The 19,836-nt window shown below is 35.4% G+C and overlaps 1 protein-coding gene across 1 annotated transcript; it reads left to right on the top strand.

Moving 5' to 3' along the window:
• Positions 1-1,344: 1,344 nt before the first annotated feature.
• LOC110702880 (serine/threonine-protein phosphatase 2A 65 kDa regulatory subunit A beta isoform-like) lies at positions 1,345-11,359 on the top strand. Its single transcript, XM_021880627.1, has 13 exons — positions 1,345-1,541; positions 1,954-2,370; positions 3,961-4,207; positions 5,177-5,289; positions 6,550-6,629; positions 6,718-6,859; positions 6,975-7,055; positions 8,303-8,407; positions 8,572-8,754; positions 9,038-9,130; positions 9,663-9,802; positions 9,911-9,977; positions 10,915-11,359. Exons 2-13 carry the CDS (start codon positions 1,978-1,980, stop codon positions 11,032-11,034), a joined length of 1,764 nt encoding a protein of 587 aa, XP_021736319.1. The 5' UTR covers positions 1,345-1,541; positions 1,954-1,977; the 3' UTR covers positions 11,035-11,359.
• The last annotated feature ends 8,477 nt before the right edge of the window (positions 11,360-19,836 follow it).

Raw genomic sequence — 19,836 nt, 5'->3', positions numbered from 1 at the left:
TCCGATTTAAGTTTATGCTTCCGCGATTTATTTAAATATTATTTATTTTTCCTTTAATTATAAATTGGGGGTGTTGCATGTGTGCTTAAATTGTGTCAACTAAATAGAAACAGAGGAAGCATATAAATTAAGAGCATGGTTAACCCCAAATGAGAGTGTTTGCCCTCCTTCGTTGATTTCCTCGAGCTCCATTGTTGAAGAATTCTCAAGTTCCGTTGTCGAGGAAAGAGAGAACAATGAGTTAACTTTCTTTAAAAGTCTGTCTAACGTCCTCCAACTCCAAAAGTATATAAATGACGATTTTATCCCCAACAAAGTTTGTGAAATGACTTGAAAACCCTCTTAAAAGCATATTTTGTTTCTCATATTGAGAAACTTGTACATCTCAAAAATTATTCCTTTAATAAGCCCTGGTGTTTAATAGACCAAAGAGCTAGTTAAGAGTCCGTTTGTTTTCGTTGGGTTTTTTTTTTATATTTTGTTTTTCAAAATCATATGATATACTTCCTCTAGTTTTATATAGTTGCAACACACACTTTTTCACGATATTTTTTAAGAAAAGTAGGGTTCATATGTTTAATACACTTAAATGGGGTGTGAGGTTGTTAGGAGTACAATTTAGTGGGTCATAAGCTTTAAGTTTCTCCCAAAATAACATTTCTAATTATAGTGTGTTGCAAGTATTGTGATATTTCCATTTTAAGGAAGTGTTGCAAGTATTAAAAAATAGAGGAAGATGTCATATAATGAATAAAAAATTGGATCAAAATTATTAAAATCATGATAAATTTGAAAACTGACAACAAAAAAGTGGTAACACATTTTTCTTGTTTCCTGTTTTTCGTTTTCAAATAATTAAAAAACTGAAAACAAAAATATGCTGAACAAGCTCTAAGATTTAAAAGGTAGTTTTTGACAATTTATTTATCAGCGCGTTTTTTGTGTGACTAACCACTTCGTATGGCCGACTGAAACACATCAAAATATTGACCAGGTAACTCTGATCGATCGAGTAACCCCTGACCGATTGAGTAACTCTTGATCAAGTAATCACTAATCGACCGAGTGACCCCTTGACCAAGTAACCGATGACCAATCAAGTAATCTTTGACCGACCGAGTAACCCCTGACCATCCCTGACCAAGTAACCCCTAACCGATGAGTAACCCCTGAATAAATAGTCCCAGCAGCACAGTTATGATTTTTTTTTTTTTCTAAAGAACCCACTTATGAAATTTTGTGTTTATTTATTTATTTTTATATTTATTTTTTATTTTTTATTTTTTATTTTTTATTTTTTAAATTAAATTTCTCACACCCTCGGTGGGCTCGGTCTCCATAATTTATGATTTTGAAACCTTGGTTCTTGCTAACTCCCCTGGAATTCACCCTTTCACTCTACTTCTTTTTTATTTTTTTTATGCCCTTTTCCATTTCCATTATTTCTTCATTGTTTGAACCATTTCTCTCTGAATTTAATCTCTTTCCAGAACCCCTCTCATTCGATCGACTTACCTTCACGCTCAACTCTACTCTTTCTGGTACGCCCTTTTTCCCCTCTTCTCTTCTTTCTCTTCTTTCTACATTATTGTTTCAGATTTCTATCAATTATTTTTTTTTGCAGATTCCCTTTTTTGGTATTTAATTTAATTTTTGTGTAATTTAGATCTCTTATTTTTTACATTTTCGACCGACCCATTTGCGGTTTATTTTGTTTGAATCAAGATCTTTTTGAAGTTTTCTAATTTTTCGAGTTTAGGTTTAGATCTATCCTTAAATTGCCTGTTAATTTTGTACCCATTCAACTTTGAATTCAATTTCAGGTTTTCTTTTAATTCGGTTGAATTCAGTTTTTTGTTAAATTTGGTACTTTTTCTTTTTAAATTTGGTTTGTCAGAGAAAAAACATTAATGGGGTTGCTTATTTTTGTTGTTTTGGGTAAATTGTTGACAGTAAATCTCGAATCGGTGAGGTATAATGGCTATGGTAGACGAACCGTTATACCCAATTGCTGTTTTAATTGATGAGCTGAAAAATGAGGATATTCAGCTTCGTTTGAATTCGATTCGTCGTCTTTCAACGATTGCTAGAGCTCTCGGGGAGGAGCGAACCCGTAAGGAACTGATTCCGTTCTTGAGTGAGAATAATGATGATGATGATGAGGTGCTTCTTGCTACGGCCGAAGAGTTGGGAGTGTTTATTCCATATGTTGGGGGTGTGGAGCATGCTACTGTTTTGCTACCGCCCTTGGAGACCTTGTGTAGTGTTGAAGAGACTTGTGTGAGGGACAAATCGGTCGAGTCACTTTGCAGAATTGGTGCCCAGATGAGGGAATCTGATCTTATCGACGCGTTTATTCCTATGGTCAAGGTTAGATCATAACTCCTTGTGATTAGATTTTATGTTCTATGCAATTGTTTTTGATGAATTTAAATGCACTATATTGCTATCTGAGATTGTATAGTTATCTAGAGAATTGAAGTATATGTAAACACTAGCAACATAAAGCTTACTATGATTTCATTGGGTATGGGTTATAGTGCCCTTGCGAGCCTTAGCGATTTAGGACAGGGCTCGTTCCGGGGAGATAGTCAGGGGCAACAGGCTCTGGGGTTTGGTGCTTGGTTTACGAGCCCCCTCGGGGGGACCTTGCCCGTGCTGAAGACGAGCTCGTCTTCAGCTGCTGTTCAGTGTATGATCGGCAGATCCGCATTAGAGCTGAAGGAGACTGTCTTTCTGGTTGGACTGAGCAGGTTAACAACCGAAAAAGAAGACAGAATCTTCTATTCTATACTGGTAACCAGGTGGTGGGCAAAGCAGAGCATAGCCCTCGTAAAGGCAGCTATGGTATAGGGGGGCGGTTTCTCGTGCAAACATATGATTGAAAGCCGAAGACTTAAAGTCTGGAATGCTAACATCTCGCGGTTGTACTTAGTTCAGCTTGGGTATCTACAGTTAATAAAAGCATAGTTGTGTATTTTGGTCTTCTTGGAACTCTCTTTTTCTTTTTCATTTTTTGGACTGGAGAAACACATCATTGACAGACTGTTCTGGATAATTTGTATGTGGAGTTTAGGATAGTAGTTGGAAGATGAGTATATATTTTGTTGAAGATAATTTATGAAGAACCTTTTTTGGAAGAAAAAATATATTTAGTCTAAACATGACAATGGAGTTTGCTAATCACTGCTTCCAAGGTCAATGTCGTGTTTGACAATAGGTATGTGAACCTTAGGTGATTTACTCTGGGGAATGGTTTTTGATGATAGTTGTGGCTGGTATATTAAGAATTTATATAGCATTTGGTATGGGTAAAATGGTAGGGAAATATACATAATAATACTGCACTTTGCGGTTGTTGCTATTGGCATATGGATGATATACGACCTCCGTCCCAATTTACTTACTACATTTTCCCTTTTGTGTTGTTCTAATCTACTTGCCCATTTTCTTTATAGAAAATTGTTTTGCTCTACTTATTCTCTTTTGTTGGGTCCCTCACTCATCCATGTTTATCCTATTTCCTATATCACTTGCATAAAATACATGGAAATGGTAATGGGGTAAGTAGATTGGGATGGAGGAGGTATTTTATTTGCTGGTTTGTTTGACTTTTATATCCGTCTCTTTGGTCTCATCTTAACATTCATGGTGAGATGTTATGAATTTTATGCTTGTATGAATGCTAATTATGTAAATTAAGGCCTTATGTCTGTATGATCAAATAACCTCACTCTTTACCTTCAGGTTTGTTATCTTATATGATTATTGTAATAAAGTTCCGATCAAAGATTATTTACTGATGCCAATTAAATTTAGCAAACATCTTGAACTCTTTTTCATGCTGAATTTTTGCTGTGTCATTATATGGAGAATTTGTACTTGCTTTTCAAACATTAATCATAAAGTGAATGTATCTATTTCTGTTTCATTAACTGGTCAGTGTTTATTGAATTTCAGAGGTTGGCTGCTGGTGAGTGGTTTACTGCTCGTGTTTCTTCATGTGGCTTATTCCATATTGCTTACCCAAGCGCTCCAGATAACATAAAAGCTGAGTTGAGAACAACATACAGCCAACTGTGTCAAGATGACATGCCAATGGTCAGAAGATCAGCTGCTAGCAATCTAGGTAAATTTGCAGCTACTGTTGATGCTACCAATTTGAAGGCTGATATCATGTCGATGTTTGAGGATTTGACACAAGATGGTATGTTTTACTCTTTTTGAAGTTGCACAAGATTGATTGAAACTAATTTTAAGTTGCAAGTCTGTACATGTACTCAGTAGTCAGCATTGTAGATAATTCCATAAATGAAAGTTCCTATTTTTGTATGCTGCTGATTCTATGTTGTGCATTTCATGGATTGATTAAGACTAAGCCTTGCTCATTTTTATTTATCTAAATCAGTTCTAGTACTCCTTATAAGTTTGTTTTGTCATTGAAAATCAGTTTTGACAAGTGTGAGGTAGGTTGCGTAACCGTGGGATAATTATTAGGGGGTGAAAAAGAAAAGTCTATTATTTCTCTTATTTAGTCTCTCTCCTTAATTTATTCAAAATTTAGTGCGCATTGGTAAATGTACGTGGTGTTAGTTCTTATCTTGTAAGGCATATGACCTTTGTTCTTTTGGTAAGTAAATATTCAACTTTCATTAGCCAGTTTTACATAGACAAATAATATAGCTGCATTTGACAAAAACACCAGTAAAGAAGTAAAGCACACTTTTAGTTGGGCGGGCAAAATCAGCTTTGATTGGTAAAAAGAATTGACTTATAGCAATTTGTATAGATCTGTACAAATCAGTTGAAAAAAACAAGTTCCAAATGATGAAAATTAGTTTCAGAGATTTGAACAAACCCTTTGGATTTGTTTTAGGTACGTGATGCTTGCTTTTACAGTGCAATTTTGAGCTAGGTTTATGGGACCCCTTTACCCAGGAAAGAGAGGCAATTAAATTTCTCATATCTTTTATCCGAGGTCGATGGCTGACAATAATACCAGAGTGCCCTCATTTTATCTGTGTTCTATGCTTCTGTTCGCATTGTGTCTGTGTTTTCAGAAGGATGTATTATAACTTGATAATAATATTAGATTATCATTTTGTCTGTTTTATATGGTGTTAGAGGGATGTATTTTACTGTATTGTTATTTATATTGAAGACAACTTTGTTTCAGATCAAGATTCTGTTCGTCTATTGGCTGTTGAGGGTTGTGCAGCCCTTGGAAAGCTTTTGGAGCCACAAGATTGTATTGCACATATTCTTCCTGTGATAGTTAATTTCTCTCAGGTATTGAAAATTTACGTGTCTTACAAAGTAATTAAGTTTTCTTCCTAGACTCTGACATTGAATTCTTAGCCAGCTTCACTTTATGCTTTTGATTATTTGTGAATGTATTTCTGTGAAGAAATCTCCTACATACTTCCTCCGTTCTTTTTTACTTGACCCGCCTTGACTTTTACACTATTCACCACCCCTCCTTTGACCGTCTTTTGTGAATAATATATAAGAAAAAACATATTCATGTGGGATCTTTTTGAATTCGTCTCAATAAATACTATCATAGTATATAAATTTTATAATTTTTACTTACAGGGAATTCAAGTTATTGATCGTTAAAGTTTTGCATTGGCAAGCGTGATAAAAGAAACAGGTCAAGTAAAAAAGAACAGAGAAAGTATATATTACGATGGTGTTGAAATTATTATGTGCAAATATGAAATGCATAATGTTTTGGTATATAGTCCTTTCAGTTTGCTGTCTAGTAAATAAAATTTCATCTTGCATGTGCTATGTTTGGTCCGAACTAGGTTTTGGCCTTTTTGGTTAAAGAGGTGACTTGGGCAGGGGAGGACCACTCTTTTTGTTTCACCCATGTATTTACTGCTTTTTCACGTTGCACGTTGTGCTAATTGTCGAGTTCCTTGCTGGAGACGATGGTAATTTTTGTACTTTGCATGATGTCCTTATCATATAGCAATGGGGGGATCCATTAGTTTGTGGTTGTGTTGGAATTTTTTTTTTTGGCCTATTTTCAAGAAAGGGAGTTGAATCTAGGGGATTTTTTGTGGCCTTTCATATATGCTTGTACATCTCATTGGCCACGTATAATGGAATCTTAAGTCCTAAAGGATGTAAAGGTTTCTGTTTAAAAGATGTTTTGGGAAAGTCTCGACATTCATGTCAACTTGTATAGTAGAGGACTTCACAAAATCACAAGTTTTTATCCCTTGGTATGTGTGTTTATCCTAATTAAAAATTGTCTTAAGCAGTAACTACCATGATTGAGCACACCCTATATGAACACCTATTGTATGTCATATTTGTAATTGCTATATTATATTCAATAAAAAACACAATGAGCATCTTGCAGATATCTATGCTGCTTTATCTGTCTCTTGAATTTATCTTTTTGACCATAAGATAAACACCAAATTCTACATGAATTGGGTATTCTTTTTAAGATGAAATATGTTTATGAGGGTGAAATGGTTAAAATGTTATTCTTTCTATTATGTGTGATTCAATTTTATTAATTTATGTTATCAGGATAAGTCATGGCGTGTACGCTATATGGTTGCAAATCAACTTTATGAGCTGTGTGAAGCAGTTGGACCTGAACCTACGAGGTATCTATTGACTATTTTGCTACTATTATCCTTTTTATGTCCATCATTTGCCTCAATATATCTTGTTGGTTATTATTATCCTGTTTAGGTCGGACTTGGTGCCTGCATATGTTCGGCTGCTTCGTGACAATGAAGCAGAAGTACGTATAGCTGCTGCTGGGAAAGTGACCAAATTTTGCCGTATCTTGAATCCCGAACTTGCAGTTCAGCATATTCTCCCATGTGTCAAGGTATATTTGGATAGATGTCAGTGTAGGTCGTTTAAATGATTTTATATTATTCAATTGAAGTTGTTGCCTTGTGTGTCTTATACATTGGCTGATGTACAAGCTTTTATCTATGCAGGAATTGTCATCAGATTCTTCTCAGCATGTTCGTTCTGCTCTGGCTTCAGTTATAATGGGAATGGCACCAATTCTAGGAAAGGTGAGAAATCAATTTACTTGTGCTCTATATTATTTAACATAAGTATTATTTTGTAAATGACGTGTCACCATTAATTGCAAGAAGTGAACAAATATCTGAAAACACAATATCGAGTAAATATTTCATATGAACTTGGATGAGGTCAATGATTATACAAAGTCATTTACATGCATCTCAGCAGCTGTGAATAGCTGCATACCCAATCAAACACAGTTAAATTTAGCTGCATATACTGAAGGGTTCTTATTAGGACAATTGCTGATAAAGATTGGGGAATTTCCATATCCATTTTTTAACATAAACTCAAAGAAAACCTAACAATTAGGTCATATCTACTAGTTAAAACTAATTCGGATAATAGCAAACTACCTTAAACATGATCAATCTATCAAATCGATAAATTCATGACCAAAATTCTCTCATTTGATTTGACCATATTTATTTGTTTATTGTAGAATTAATTGACCCCGCTACTAGTTCCCTTTCTTCGAAATCAATTTACTCTTGATTGAGGGAAATTCAATTACTGACCATTGGATCCTATTTGGAATTTGCTTCTTACAGAGGAATTTAGCTTTCTTGTTCTAACTAATAGAAGTAAAAGGTCTACATTGGAGTTCCAAACATGGATAAATGATTCAAATTGAATTTTGGAAGAATATGAAGTAAACAATAGAAAAATGAGTATATCTGCTCAGAATTTAGCTAATTGAAAATCCTTTACTTAATCTGAATATGAGGTGTAATATGAACCTTGCTAAGTGCACTCGCAATCTCATGTCTGACACAATTTGTGCTGTACAAAGGGGGTGATTATACATTTGTGAGGTATGCATTTGTTACAAAAGGTTTATGCTGTCTGGGAGTCAAGATAATGATTTGGCAATTTTTGTAGAATTCTTGTTTTCTGGTTATTGCTGTTTGATTGGTTTTCTACTTGTCTTCATTTCATTAATTCGATGTGGCTGTAATGCCCTTTCATCCTTGAAAGTTGTGCATACGTTATCTTAATTGATCGTGCCTTTGGAAAGAAGCCAATTGAGAATATGCTATTTGTTTTTCCTATGGTGTTTAGTTGATCTCCTTTGCTTTATTTCTTCCAGGATTCTGTTGCTAAGATCTGCCTCATATAATTTATGTTTTCTTTTATTCTGAAAGCTTTTTGGAGCTGTTTTATTGTTAATTGTTCAATAGGAATTCCATTGATTGTCCTTCAATTGACTCGACCTTCTTGTACCTGGTCACAGGATGCTACAATTGAGCAGCTTCTTCCCATCTTTCTCTCTCTTCTGAAAGATGAATTCCCTGATGTACGTCTGAACATAATCAGCAAGCTTGATCAAGTGAATCAGGTTTGTACAAAGCGTTTATATATCTATTTGTTTTTTCTGTTTCTATATTTGGTTAGACCATTTTCTCTCAACTCATTTGCTTTGCTGTGTGCTTTTCTTTTCCCTTGATTTTTGTATGCGTCGTAATTTCCTTGTAACTTAATTCACAATGCTTCATAGTGCAGGTCATTGGAATAGATTTGTTATCACAGTCATTACTCCCAGCAATTGTTGAGCTTGCTGAAGATAGACATTGGAGAGTTCGATTGGCCATTATTGAATACATACCTTTGTTGGCCAGTCAGTTGGGCGTTGGATTCTTCGATGACAAACTTGGTGCTCTATGCATGCAGTGGTTGAATGACAAGGTTTGTGAAACTAGCACCCTTTTTTTAAAAAAAATTTGACATGACTTATTCTTTTCTTTCTTTTTTTTTTTTTTTGATTTAAAAAAAAATGTAAACAGTTCAACATAATGCAAGTCAAATGCCTAGTATAAAATCACGCGAGCCGATAAAGGCTTCCTTAATAGTTTGCAAATTGGGAATTGTGGACCCTGAAATTCTTTATATTGATATACAATGGCATGATACTTGGAGTGGATACTGTTTTCTATTCAATTTGTTGAAACATAAGGCATTTGCTTTTCAGGTCTATTCGATTCGTGATGCTGCAGCAAATAATGTTAAGCGCCTTGCTGAAGAATTTGGCCCAGAATGGGCAATGCAACACATAATCCCACAAGTATGTTATTTTTTTTCTGTTGATTGGTATAACATTTAACTTTTGACTTCTTGAAGAAAATTTAAGTTTTAAAGTGCTGTTCTCATTTAGTTATCTTCCTGTATGTCTACATGTCATTGCTAGAGTTTTCTCTGGCCTGCACTTATCTTTTCTGCACTACAAATAGATGATAAGAGAAGGAAACATTATGTTATGAAATTAAACCTGGACACAAAGTCACTCTTAAATTTGCACCTGGAAATTGACTTCAAAAAAAAAAAAAAAAAAAAAAAGGTTATAAAAAAGAAAATGCATATCTAAATTTGATGTTATAATGTTTATATGATATTCTGTATAATACCATGACTCCATGAGTAACAAAATATATTATTCTAAATTTCTAATTACCTTATTTGAATATGGAATGTATATAGAAAGTCTCTTGACTTGAAGTATTCTAATATTATAAAAAGAAATATGATTCACTGTGAACCTGTGACCACTCAAGTCTGTTTTAAATATCTTAGCGGCGTGATGTAATATTTTTCAACAGGTTCTAGACATGGCTACGAACCCGCACTATCTGTATCGGATGACAATTGTACAAGCAATTTCCCTGCTTGGCCCTGTCATGGGTGCAGAAATTACATGTTCCAAATTGTTACCAGTAGTTGTAACTGCATCAAAGGACAGGTATCTTGCTTTACTGCTCTCTTAATTATTTAAAATATTATCTAGCGGACTGCCTTATTTTTTTTCAATACACAAATGGTTTGCTAATCTGAATTTTACACACTTCAGGGTACCAAACATAAAGTTTAATGTTGCAAAAGTGTTGCAGTCGCTCATTCCTATCGTTGATCAATCAGTAAGTAATTTCTTCTCTGGAAAATAATGTTGTTTGGTAATTAAAATTTCTGTTTGGCTTCTGCTTCTCACCCTATCTTCCATTCAGGGAGAAAGGGTAATGTAAGATTTTCAGTTAAAAATAGTGTGATTTGTTGTGTTAGTTGTTTGAATATACTTCCGTATTCAAGGACTAAAGGGCAACAGAAGTAAAAAGTATTTGCTCTTTTGAGTATTTATGTACTAGTCTACTAGATGCGCTGTATATCATTGGACAGAAAGGTCTTTCTGATTGCAGTTTATATATGGATTGGGTTTGCTAGTTTAAAAAGTATATCTTTTATCACTTTCACTAACATAATTAGGGTTAATGGCGTAATGCTGTGCCATATTGACGCAGTGGACGGCGCAGTTTGATTTTGGGATCTTGTTTTGCTATTCCATATTCCTATTATGCTATTCCATGTTGTATATGATCCTTCTTCCCAAGTCTGAGCAAATTCGCTGATTGACTCATCAAGTTGATGACAACTTCCTCAGCGACCCCTCCCTCAATGCAGAGGGTAAAAAGGCTCAATCATTTTAGGAATTGAAAATGCTCATGATTATATGGCAAGGTTGATAGTCATTGTTGTAAATGTAGCAGTCAGCTAGTCACATCATTTATTTGATTCCGCGTTATATAAGATCTTCCTTCCCAAGTCTAAGCAACATAGCTAGTTAGCTTATCTAATTGGTGATAACTTTCTCACTGGCCTCCTATCCTTTCTGATGTAGAGGGAAATAATAATAAAGGCCCATATTTTAGTAACCCAAAGATTTGTGCATGCTTCCATATATTTTGCTTTCATCATTCCCAAACAATCCACCAACAAGTGATGTTCCATGAGTATTTTGGAAGTCATTTGCTGCAAAGCTACTTTGAAATACGTTGAGTTCTTACACTTTCCTTTTTTCAGGTGGTTGAGAAAACTATTAAGCCTTGTTTAATTGAGCTAAGTGAAGACCCAGATGTCGATGTCAGGTTTTTTGCTACACAAGCTCTGCAGTTGACAGATCAGGCTGTTATGGCTAGCTAGATTTTCTTTTTCCTTTATTCTTTTTTGGGACCCAGGTGTGTAGCTAGATCTTTGTGGTATGTTATAGGCATTCTTTACCCCTCTTTTTAATTTTAACACTCCCCTCTGCAAAACTCAGCAGACGAAAATCTGCCTCTAGTGTTGTATTTTGCTGGAATTCAATTCAGACTGATCAGTTTTGCTCCCATTAAATGTCAGCGAGCTTCAATGTCTATTGCCTGTGATCTTTTGTAAGGAAAAGACAACTACACGAACAGATTTTTACAGGCCAAACTGAACTTAAGTTATCGTTGTTATATAATAGTGTTTATTGCATTTTACTGCATCTCTGCTGGCTGCCATTGAACATATTATGAGCATTAACAAAATCAAATTATCGAGCAGTTGGATATTCGATCTTTGTAACTGACCTGTTGTGATTTTTATGTAGTTGAAAACAAAAGTTTATACCTTAAACTGTTTCCTGCAAGATTTTCTCCTTGGTATTTTATTTTGTACATATATGAAATAGCAGCTGTGATCTACGCAGAAAACATACTTTGATGAAACTTTTATCCAAATTACACTAAAAAAATTAATTGTAATAATTTAATCTAATATGATTAATCACTCTTAGTTTAATACGTTGTCATAATCTAATATACAATGGTACGAATTGAGCATACTATTAAATGTGAAAGGATTTTTTAAAGGATAGTTTTGAAAGTATTTTGATGAACATACAAATTTTAGAACAAATGATTCAATAACTTTATTCTTTATCCTTACCTTTTAAAAATTTAGGATAACTTTTATGAATAGTAGTTGGATATTTTTACCCTCTAAAATTATTTACTTTTTTTTACCTTTATTAATGTTAATTATTAGGTTTAGAAAAATAATGTTAATTATCTCTTTGGTCAAGCTCTTAAAAATTGTGTGCAGACAAGTGTTTGGAATCCCATCCTAGTTTGTCTGAGAAGTGTTTAAAATCCTACTGAAGAAAGGGCACAGGGATTCTTCTACATCTCATAATATCTCAATAATTTCATAAAAAGAACTGAAAATCCCCCTGTTATAGTTCATGTTGGAAATACTACAATTGTAGCACCATACGAGGAATGTTTAGTAGATATAATAAACAATACTAAGTCAATTTACAAATAATTTGAAGACATTGAAAGTGGAAAGTTTGTATCGTTTGAAGACCATGAACATCTGTTTGAAACTTTCATGATATGGGACGAATCATATGCTGTCAAATATGTTATAAATCTTGGCATAGAAGGAATCCTATGCGTGTCCACTATGATGACAATAAAGACAGCGAGGGTGGTCTACAAGACATGATGATGGATGAGATAATGGATTCTTGAGCCCACAACAACAATCATGCAGTCTACTTTCACTATAGCCACGTTTTATTAATTGTTATTGTTTTAAAGTGTCTTTAGGACTTTAGAAAAGCAGTGGACACAATCACTTGCTGAGTCATGACTTGTTGTAAGCCATAGAAAGTGTATAAAGGGTATGAGGGGAAGAGTGAAAGGCAGAGAGTTAAAGGAGTTAGCTAGAGCATTTTATAAAAACATTAGATAATTCTCTAGAGAAAATCCTCACCTTAAGAAATAGATTGACTCTCCATTTCTAGTTTAGTTCATGTCTGTTTAAACTTTCAGTCATTGCGTTGTAAAATATGAGTGTTGTAATCTTCCTAAATTGTAAAGTTTCCATCAAGAAGGGAATGTTTTCTGCTTGAACCTTATATATCAAATGAGTTATCTTTCTATTTAGAATTTTCATCATAAACACAATAAAAATTGTTTGGTTAAAGACTACGGTTTAAGGTAGGAAACGAATTAGATATGTGTTGTGACTGATCTATGGAAGACAAGGTTGGGGTCAGCTACCTTGGTTAAGCCGGAAGCTTAGAACGCTGGAGGTTCAACTCTTTATAGTACTATTGACACTTTATAGTACTATTGACACTTTATATTGTCACTTTATTGTCAACTAGTTCAACTCTTTAATTAAATAATTGTTATTGCGAAGCAGGATGGACTATTACACTGAAAAGTCAATTTATTTCGGTATATAAGTAGCAGAGTTGTGATAACTAGTCCCGTTAAAAGATATTAATCGAAAAATAAGTGATTATTAACCTTAATTATACTCATTATTATTAATTAAATAATTGTAATGCTAATAATATCAACATTGGTATATATAAAGTGTCAATAGTACTATAAAGAGTCCCAGTAGTACTATAGAAAGGTTAACCTATCGCATGCACATAGACATACGACTCAAAATAATGTAAGACATTGTATAGTGTGGATTTAAAAATCCATATTTCATTGGACTTCTGGTCCATGATAAATTTTTAATCATTATCATTATGTCGACATCAAAATGGACATGAATTTCAGATCCCTGATTCCCTAGTCCATTCTATCATGCATTTCAGTGATATAAAAAAATGCGAGCTAATTGTGCTTGTTATGTATTTCATATTAGTATAGTTAGTGCCTTAGTAGCGATATATTTAATTGTTAGTAGAAGAGTAATAATTAAAAAGTTATGTAAATGGAGTTGAAAGGAGAGAGAAATAATAAAATACTAGAGGACCCTTATTAAATAAGAAAATATTGCGATTATTATGAAACGGATGTAGACAACGAAACTAAGGGAGTACATAACTAACCTTTCTTTGGAATCCTTCGTTAAATTGGTGAACTGCTAAACATCGCCCGCAAATCTCCACATAAAGCCCACAAATTAAAAGTGAAATGACCCTTTTGCCCTCAAACTAAAAAACACACCTTTATCTGCTCTCTACTCTCTACTGTAGTAAAAAACACACTCCCATCTTCTCTTAACTTTGTAGTCTAACTTTCTCTCTCTAAAATATTTTTTAAAAATGTCGAGGCGGCAAGGCAAGGAAGTGCGGCACCGGTGGCCGGAGCAAGGGGGCTTCGAGGTGGAAATGTTTGTTTTTTTTTTTGTTAATTATAAAAAAAAAACGGAAAAGGTGGCTGAACGGAGGCGGCGCCTAGCCCAGACGCCACCACCACGGTGGCGGCGCCTGTCCCAGACGCCAGTACCACGGTGGCGGCGCCTAGGCAGGACGTCGGTGCCACGGTGGTGGCGTCTTACGTGGACACCGCCACCGTGGCACCGACGTCCTGCCCAGGCGCCACCACCGTGGCACTGGCGTCTGGGACAAGCGCCACCCTCCTTTTATTTATTTATTTTTTTGTTTTTCCGGTTTTTTTTTATTTTATTTTTGAATTTTTTTTTCCAATAATTTTTTTTTTGTCTTTCCGGTTTTTTTTTTAATTTTTTTTTGAATTTTTTTTTGGGTATTTTGAATTTTTTTTTGTTTTTTTATTTATTAGGTTATTAATTTTTTTATTTTTAGGTTGTTAATTTTTTGTAATGTTTTTAATTTATTTTCCATTATTTGTATATTGTATTATTTATTTATTTTTAATTACTTTTTTTTTATGTTTATATTGTATGTTTATATTGCATGTTTATATTGCATGTTTTGTTATTTATTTTTAATTACTTTTTGCATGTTTATATTGCATCATTTGTATGTTTATATTGCATGTTTTTTTATTTTTTTTGTTTTTGTGTGTATTTTCAATTCTTTTAATTTTTTTTTCGATATTGTGTACTTTTCTTTTTAATGTCAATTTGTTAGTATTTTTTTTTGGGTATTTTTCATTTTTTTTTGTCAAACTGTTTTGTTTTTTTTTTTATTTATTAGGTTATTAATTTTTTTATTTATTAGGTTGTAATTTTTTGTAATGTTTTTAATTTTTTTAATTTTTTTTCCATCATTTGTATATTGTTTTATTTATTTATTTTTAATTACTTTTTTATGTTTATATTGTATGTTTTGTTATTTTTTTTTGTTTTTGTGTGTATTTTCAATTGTTTTAATTTTGTTTTTCGATATTGTGTACTTTTCTTTTTGTTGTTGATACTTTTGAAAATAGATTATTAATATAAATAATAATAATAACAATTGCTATTATTTCTCGTTATTTAAATTGTGTTAGGCATCGTATTTTCGTTCTGGGGCTGGGAAGAGTATGGACATTATGAGAAGTACGATCAACTCAATGGAGAGCTCGGGGCCCAGACACGTTAGATCCCGTGGTATTTCGGCCTCGACTCGGAGAACGGGTGCACTATTCTAAGGATGATGATGATGGTGATGAGGAGGAGGAGGAGAAGGAGGATACGGTTGGAGATGTAGACGATCAGAGTGGACCATATGATGATTACGGTCCATTCAGTTAGAGGCTTGATGATATGTATGAGACGCATAGGGTAAATGTGCGTAAGGGTAGAGATGGTAGATTTGTTTGTAGATCTGGCACATCATCTGCGTCCACTGTGTCTGCGATTAGCAGAAAACGGTCGAGGACCGTTAATGATTCTTGGGTGGTGAGGGGTGAGGTGGCTGGGGGACCTATAGACGGGAGTGTGATTCCTAGCTTTCTAGGACACATCGTTACCCGTATCTGGGAGGACTAGGAGAGGGCTTTGGATAGCGGCATTTTGAAATGCCAAACCCGGGAAAAGACTTGTAACTTTGTGTAGTTGGGCTGATGGTTGGCCGGAGGAGAGCGAGATGGTCGGTCGATTGAGGGCCATTGGAGTGAGTCACCTTCCTGCCACCATGCATGAAAGGATTGACTCGACGCTGATCACGGCTTTCGTTGAGCGATGGCAGCCTGACACGAACTCTTTCCACCTTCCGTTCGGTGAGATGACGATCATGTTGCATGACGTCGAGGCCATCCTTGGGATTCCCGTAGAGGGAAACCGAGCATCTGTTGTCACAAATGCGGATCAGGCAGCTTACTAGCGGAGCTGTTGGCGGTGGATAGGGCTGCGTTGCACACAGCGACACTTGGTGTGTGGGATCACGGCGGTGTTAAGATCGCAGCTGTTTACAGCGATGTTTGCACCCCACTTCACGTAGGACGGAGGACACACAGCTGGCTGCATATGTTTTTCTTCTTCTCGGGTGTACCTTGTTTCCGGATAAGAGCGGAAACAAGCTCAGGCCGCGCGACATAGTTGATGCGTGTGAGCCCGACAGAGTAGGCCAATTTTCTTGGGGGTCGGCTACATTGGCGTACATGTATCGCCAGTTAGGATTCTCGAGTCGGGCTAATGCGGCAGGTATCACTGGATGTATGACGTTGTTACAGACTTGGATATACGAGTTTTCCCGGCGTTTCGACCACACCGCGACCCGGTTCCTATTGGGGATGGCCAGCCACGTGCCTGTGCGTGGAGTCCGCGTGTCGAGAAGCTAAGAAGTCCATTGACCGCCTGCGATCGATACGGTTATCGCTTGACAGGATGTCCCCATTAGAGGTAAAGTGTTTAAATTATTTCTACTTTTATAGTTTGATGCGTTTATTGTATGAATCTTACTAATTTTAAAAAATGTGTAGGTGAACTAGATGCCTTTCGGCCAGAACCCTAGTAATAAGGTACCTAGGACCCTCTACACGGGACTGATTCAGTATCGTGAGATCGTAGAGGCGTACATGTCGCAGCGCTGTCTTCGCCAGCTTGGATTTGTCCAAGTTGTTCCTCCTCCACCAGCATGGCCTAGTAAGGCGGTCTGATCTGCGTCGTCGAAGGAGTACGTTGTCCAATGACCGACAAGCATGATTGCCACGTGGGAGCAGTTTCCGATGGTTGGCCGCATATGGATTGAGCAGCTGCAGAGGCCGCCTACTGGGGTGACTGCCATGTGTGACCAGCACTACATGGAGTGGTACAACCGGCACTCGCACCCGAGGTTGATCAGAGACCTCCAGTACGGCGACGGCGCCGATGATGATGATGTCCCACCGCCCATTGTCGTGGATGCGGTATGTCTCAAAAAACATTTGTTGTGTTTTTTTTTTTTCATATATTACGTCGTAATTGAATTTTATGTGTTTTGTTGTGTGTAGTGGATGGGAAAGATGACGCAGGTGGCACTACAAATTTTTGAAAAGAGAGACAGCATGACGGATGCAGCAGGCAGAGCGACGATTGATGATCTGGAACGGGCCCTTGAGCAGTGGCAATGGGCGTCACAGAGGGATTATTGATCCGTCGGCAGTGCATTTATATAACATTTTCGTAGTTGTTTGTAAAAGTTGACATTATCTTTTTAGTTTGTAATATTTGAAATTCTTATTTTAAGTTTATAGAATTTGACATTATATTTTTAGTTTTTATAATTATTATTTTAAGTTCTAATTAGTGTGCATACGAAAATTAAATACAAGGTCACATATAAATGGGAAAATTAAATACGAAAATTAGAATACGAAAATTAAATAAATGGGAAAAAAAATAGCAATAACAATACAAGGTCACATAGAAAAGGTTGGTGTACACGGGAAAAAACTAAATGGCAACTAGATTGTTCTACTGCTGAACCCGGTCATGATACAGCGCATCCCAGCCCTCTACGCTTGTTGTACGAATGGTGTACCACTTCGGTATGATCGGTGGGACTGGAAAATCGGGTGACAGGTCCAATTGGATAAAATGTCTGTATGACGGCCCCAGAAATCCAACAGCAACCTCTCTTATCGGTCTGGTGACGGTCTCACGCGAACACCAAGGGAGAACCATAGCAAAGGTGGAAGAATCAATCCAGTCCTTCAGAGCTCTATGAGCGCTCTCAACTCTACATGTGGTAGTGTTTCCAAAATGAAGAACTTGGTTTGTCCAATATTTGACAAAATTTTCCCTCTGAGGCACCCACTGCTGCATCACATAGTCTACGATTGCCGGGCACCATTGGTACGCATCCTTGAAGTTATCCAAGGCTCGGTCGTACTCTGCCTCCGTGGTAGCTTGCAGGATCTTCCGACACTTACCATTTACCAATCTCTCTGCTGAATCTAAGTTCTTGTTGAAAAGGTTGTAGGCTTTGACTTTCACGCAGTTGTTGATGTGTCATGTGCACAGTAAATGGCTTGACTCCGGAAACAGCTCCGCTATAGGGGCAAAGAGACCTCCCTCACAATCGCTGACGATGACCGATGGCTGAACATTTGGGCCGATGTAATTTCTCAACTTCTCCAACACCCAACGGTAACTCGCAGCCGTCTCATCCTTCATGACTGCATAACCAATCAAAAAGTTATGGTTCGTTGGAGTCATCCCAACCATCTCAACCAGTGGGAACTTGTACTTGTTTGTCTTGTACGTTGAATCGATCAGAATCACAGATGGCCAAGACGAAATCATATCAGCACAATCAGGATGCACAAGGAACAAATGAGTCACCTCTGATGTGTCTTCATCAGATTCAAACCAGTACAGGTAACCACGTGCTTGTGCCTGGTGTAGAAGCTGTTGTATAGGGTTCCTTCCCTCTGACCGTTCAAACCTCAATTTCTGTCTGACGTTATAGATGTGTCTTTGGTTTGGCTGGTCTTCAAGAAATTTCTCCAACACAGATGCTAATATTTTAGCAGGCTTCACTTGAGCATCACTCATTTCTTTTACAACTAGTTTCGCAGCAGGACTTAGGCCGCTTAACTGTCGATGACCCACTTCATATACTATCATCTCATGGTTGTGATACCCCCATTTACCGTAACCCTTCACTTCCCAACTGTCACGCCTTTGCTGTTGTCGAACCTTTACTCTGAACTGACACCCACAACCTTTCCGCTTTGTATCAAACCGAATTGCTTGACTGAAATCTCGTTCCTCCCTTTTGCGATAACGGTCGCATCTCAAAATGCGATCCATTCTACTATCCCGTTGAGATTTATGAGTTGCTACTACTAAACAAAAACCTGATCTAATTGCAACCTGCTTCGCCCAATCAACCGCTTGTTGAGCATCTTCGAACAGACCATCGTGTACAAAAATCCCACTATAATCATTTCCGTCTACACCATAATCCTGCAACAATAATATATAAATATAATCACATAAGATTAGATTAAATTAATACATTTGACACAAAATTAGCACAAAAGTAATTTCTAAACTTTAAATTTCTAAATATCATTTCCACTCTTAACGTATAATACATTTAACGTCTAAATTTACACATAATTAACACAAAACTAACACGTAATTATATATAAAAGTATTCACACACATACAAATTAAAACATACATTTGTTTATTAAAACGTGCAATATGAACTTCAAAAAAGTAAATACGAAATAAATAAATAAAAGAATATACTAATAACGGAAAAAAAAATATAAACATAAAAAAATTAACCAATTTGACAAAAAAATATATACATAAACAAAACAATATATAAAGTGCAAAAAATATAACCAAAAACAATAATAAAATATAAACAACAAACAAAGAAATGAAAAACATAAACAAAAAGTATTCACACACAAATTAAAACATAAATTTGTTTACGTTTAGAAATAATTAACACATGTTAAAACAAAATGTCAAACTAAACCATATTTTTGTTTTTTTTTTAAATTATTCACACATTTTTCAAACATAATTTCAAATTAAATATTATTTTTTTAAAAATAAATTATTAACCACATTTAATTCCAAATTTATCAAAATTAAGAAACAAAAAAAAAACCAAAAAATAAAAACAAAAATCAAAAACATAAACAAAACTTAAAATTAAATTAAAAACAAAACAAAAAAAAAATGAAACACAAAAATCAAAAACATAAACAAAAGTTTAAATTAAATTAAAAAAAACAAAAAAAAAAAAATAAAAAAAAAACAAAAAAAAACACAAAAATAAAAAATATAAACAAAAGTTTACATTAAATTAAAAAA

This window comes from Chenopodium quinoa, unplaced genomic scaffold (assembly GCF_001683475.1).
Source record: "Chenopodium quinoa cultivar QQ74 unplaced genomic scaffold, ASM168347v1, whole genome shotgun sequence".
Classification (NCBI taxonomy): domain Eukaryota; kingdom Viridiplantae; phylum Streptophyta; class Magnoliopsida; order Caryophyllales; family Amaranthaceae; genus Chenopodium; species Chenopodium quinoa.
This window is presented reverse-complemented; position numbering and strand designations above follow the sequence as displayed.

Excerpts from the sequence above, each read along its gene's own strand:
- LOC110702880 (XM_021880627.1), top strand. The coding sequence starts at position 1,978 with ATGGCTATGGTAGACGAACCGTTATACCCAATTGCTGTTTTAATTGAT. Across the intron at positions 6,860-6,974 it reads ATATTCTCCCATGTGTCAAG|GAATTGTCATCAGATTCTTC; the intron begins GTATATTTGGAT and ends TTATCTATGCAG. Across the intron at positions 7,056-8,302 it reads TGGCACCAATTCTAGGAAAG|GATGCTACAATTGAGCAGCT; the intron begins GTGAGAAATCAA and ends ACCTGGTCACAG.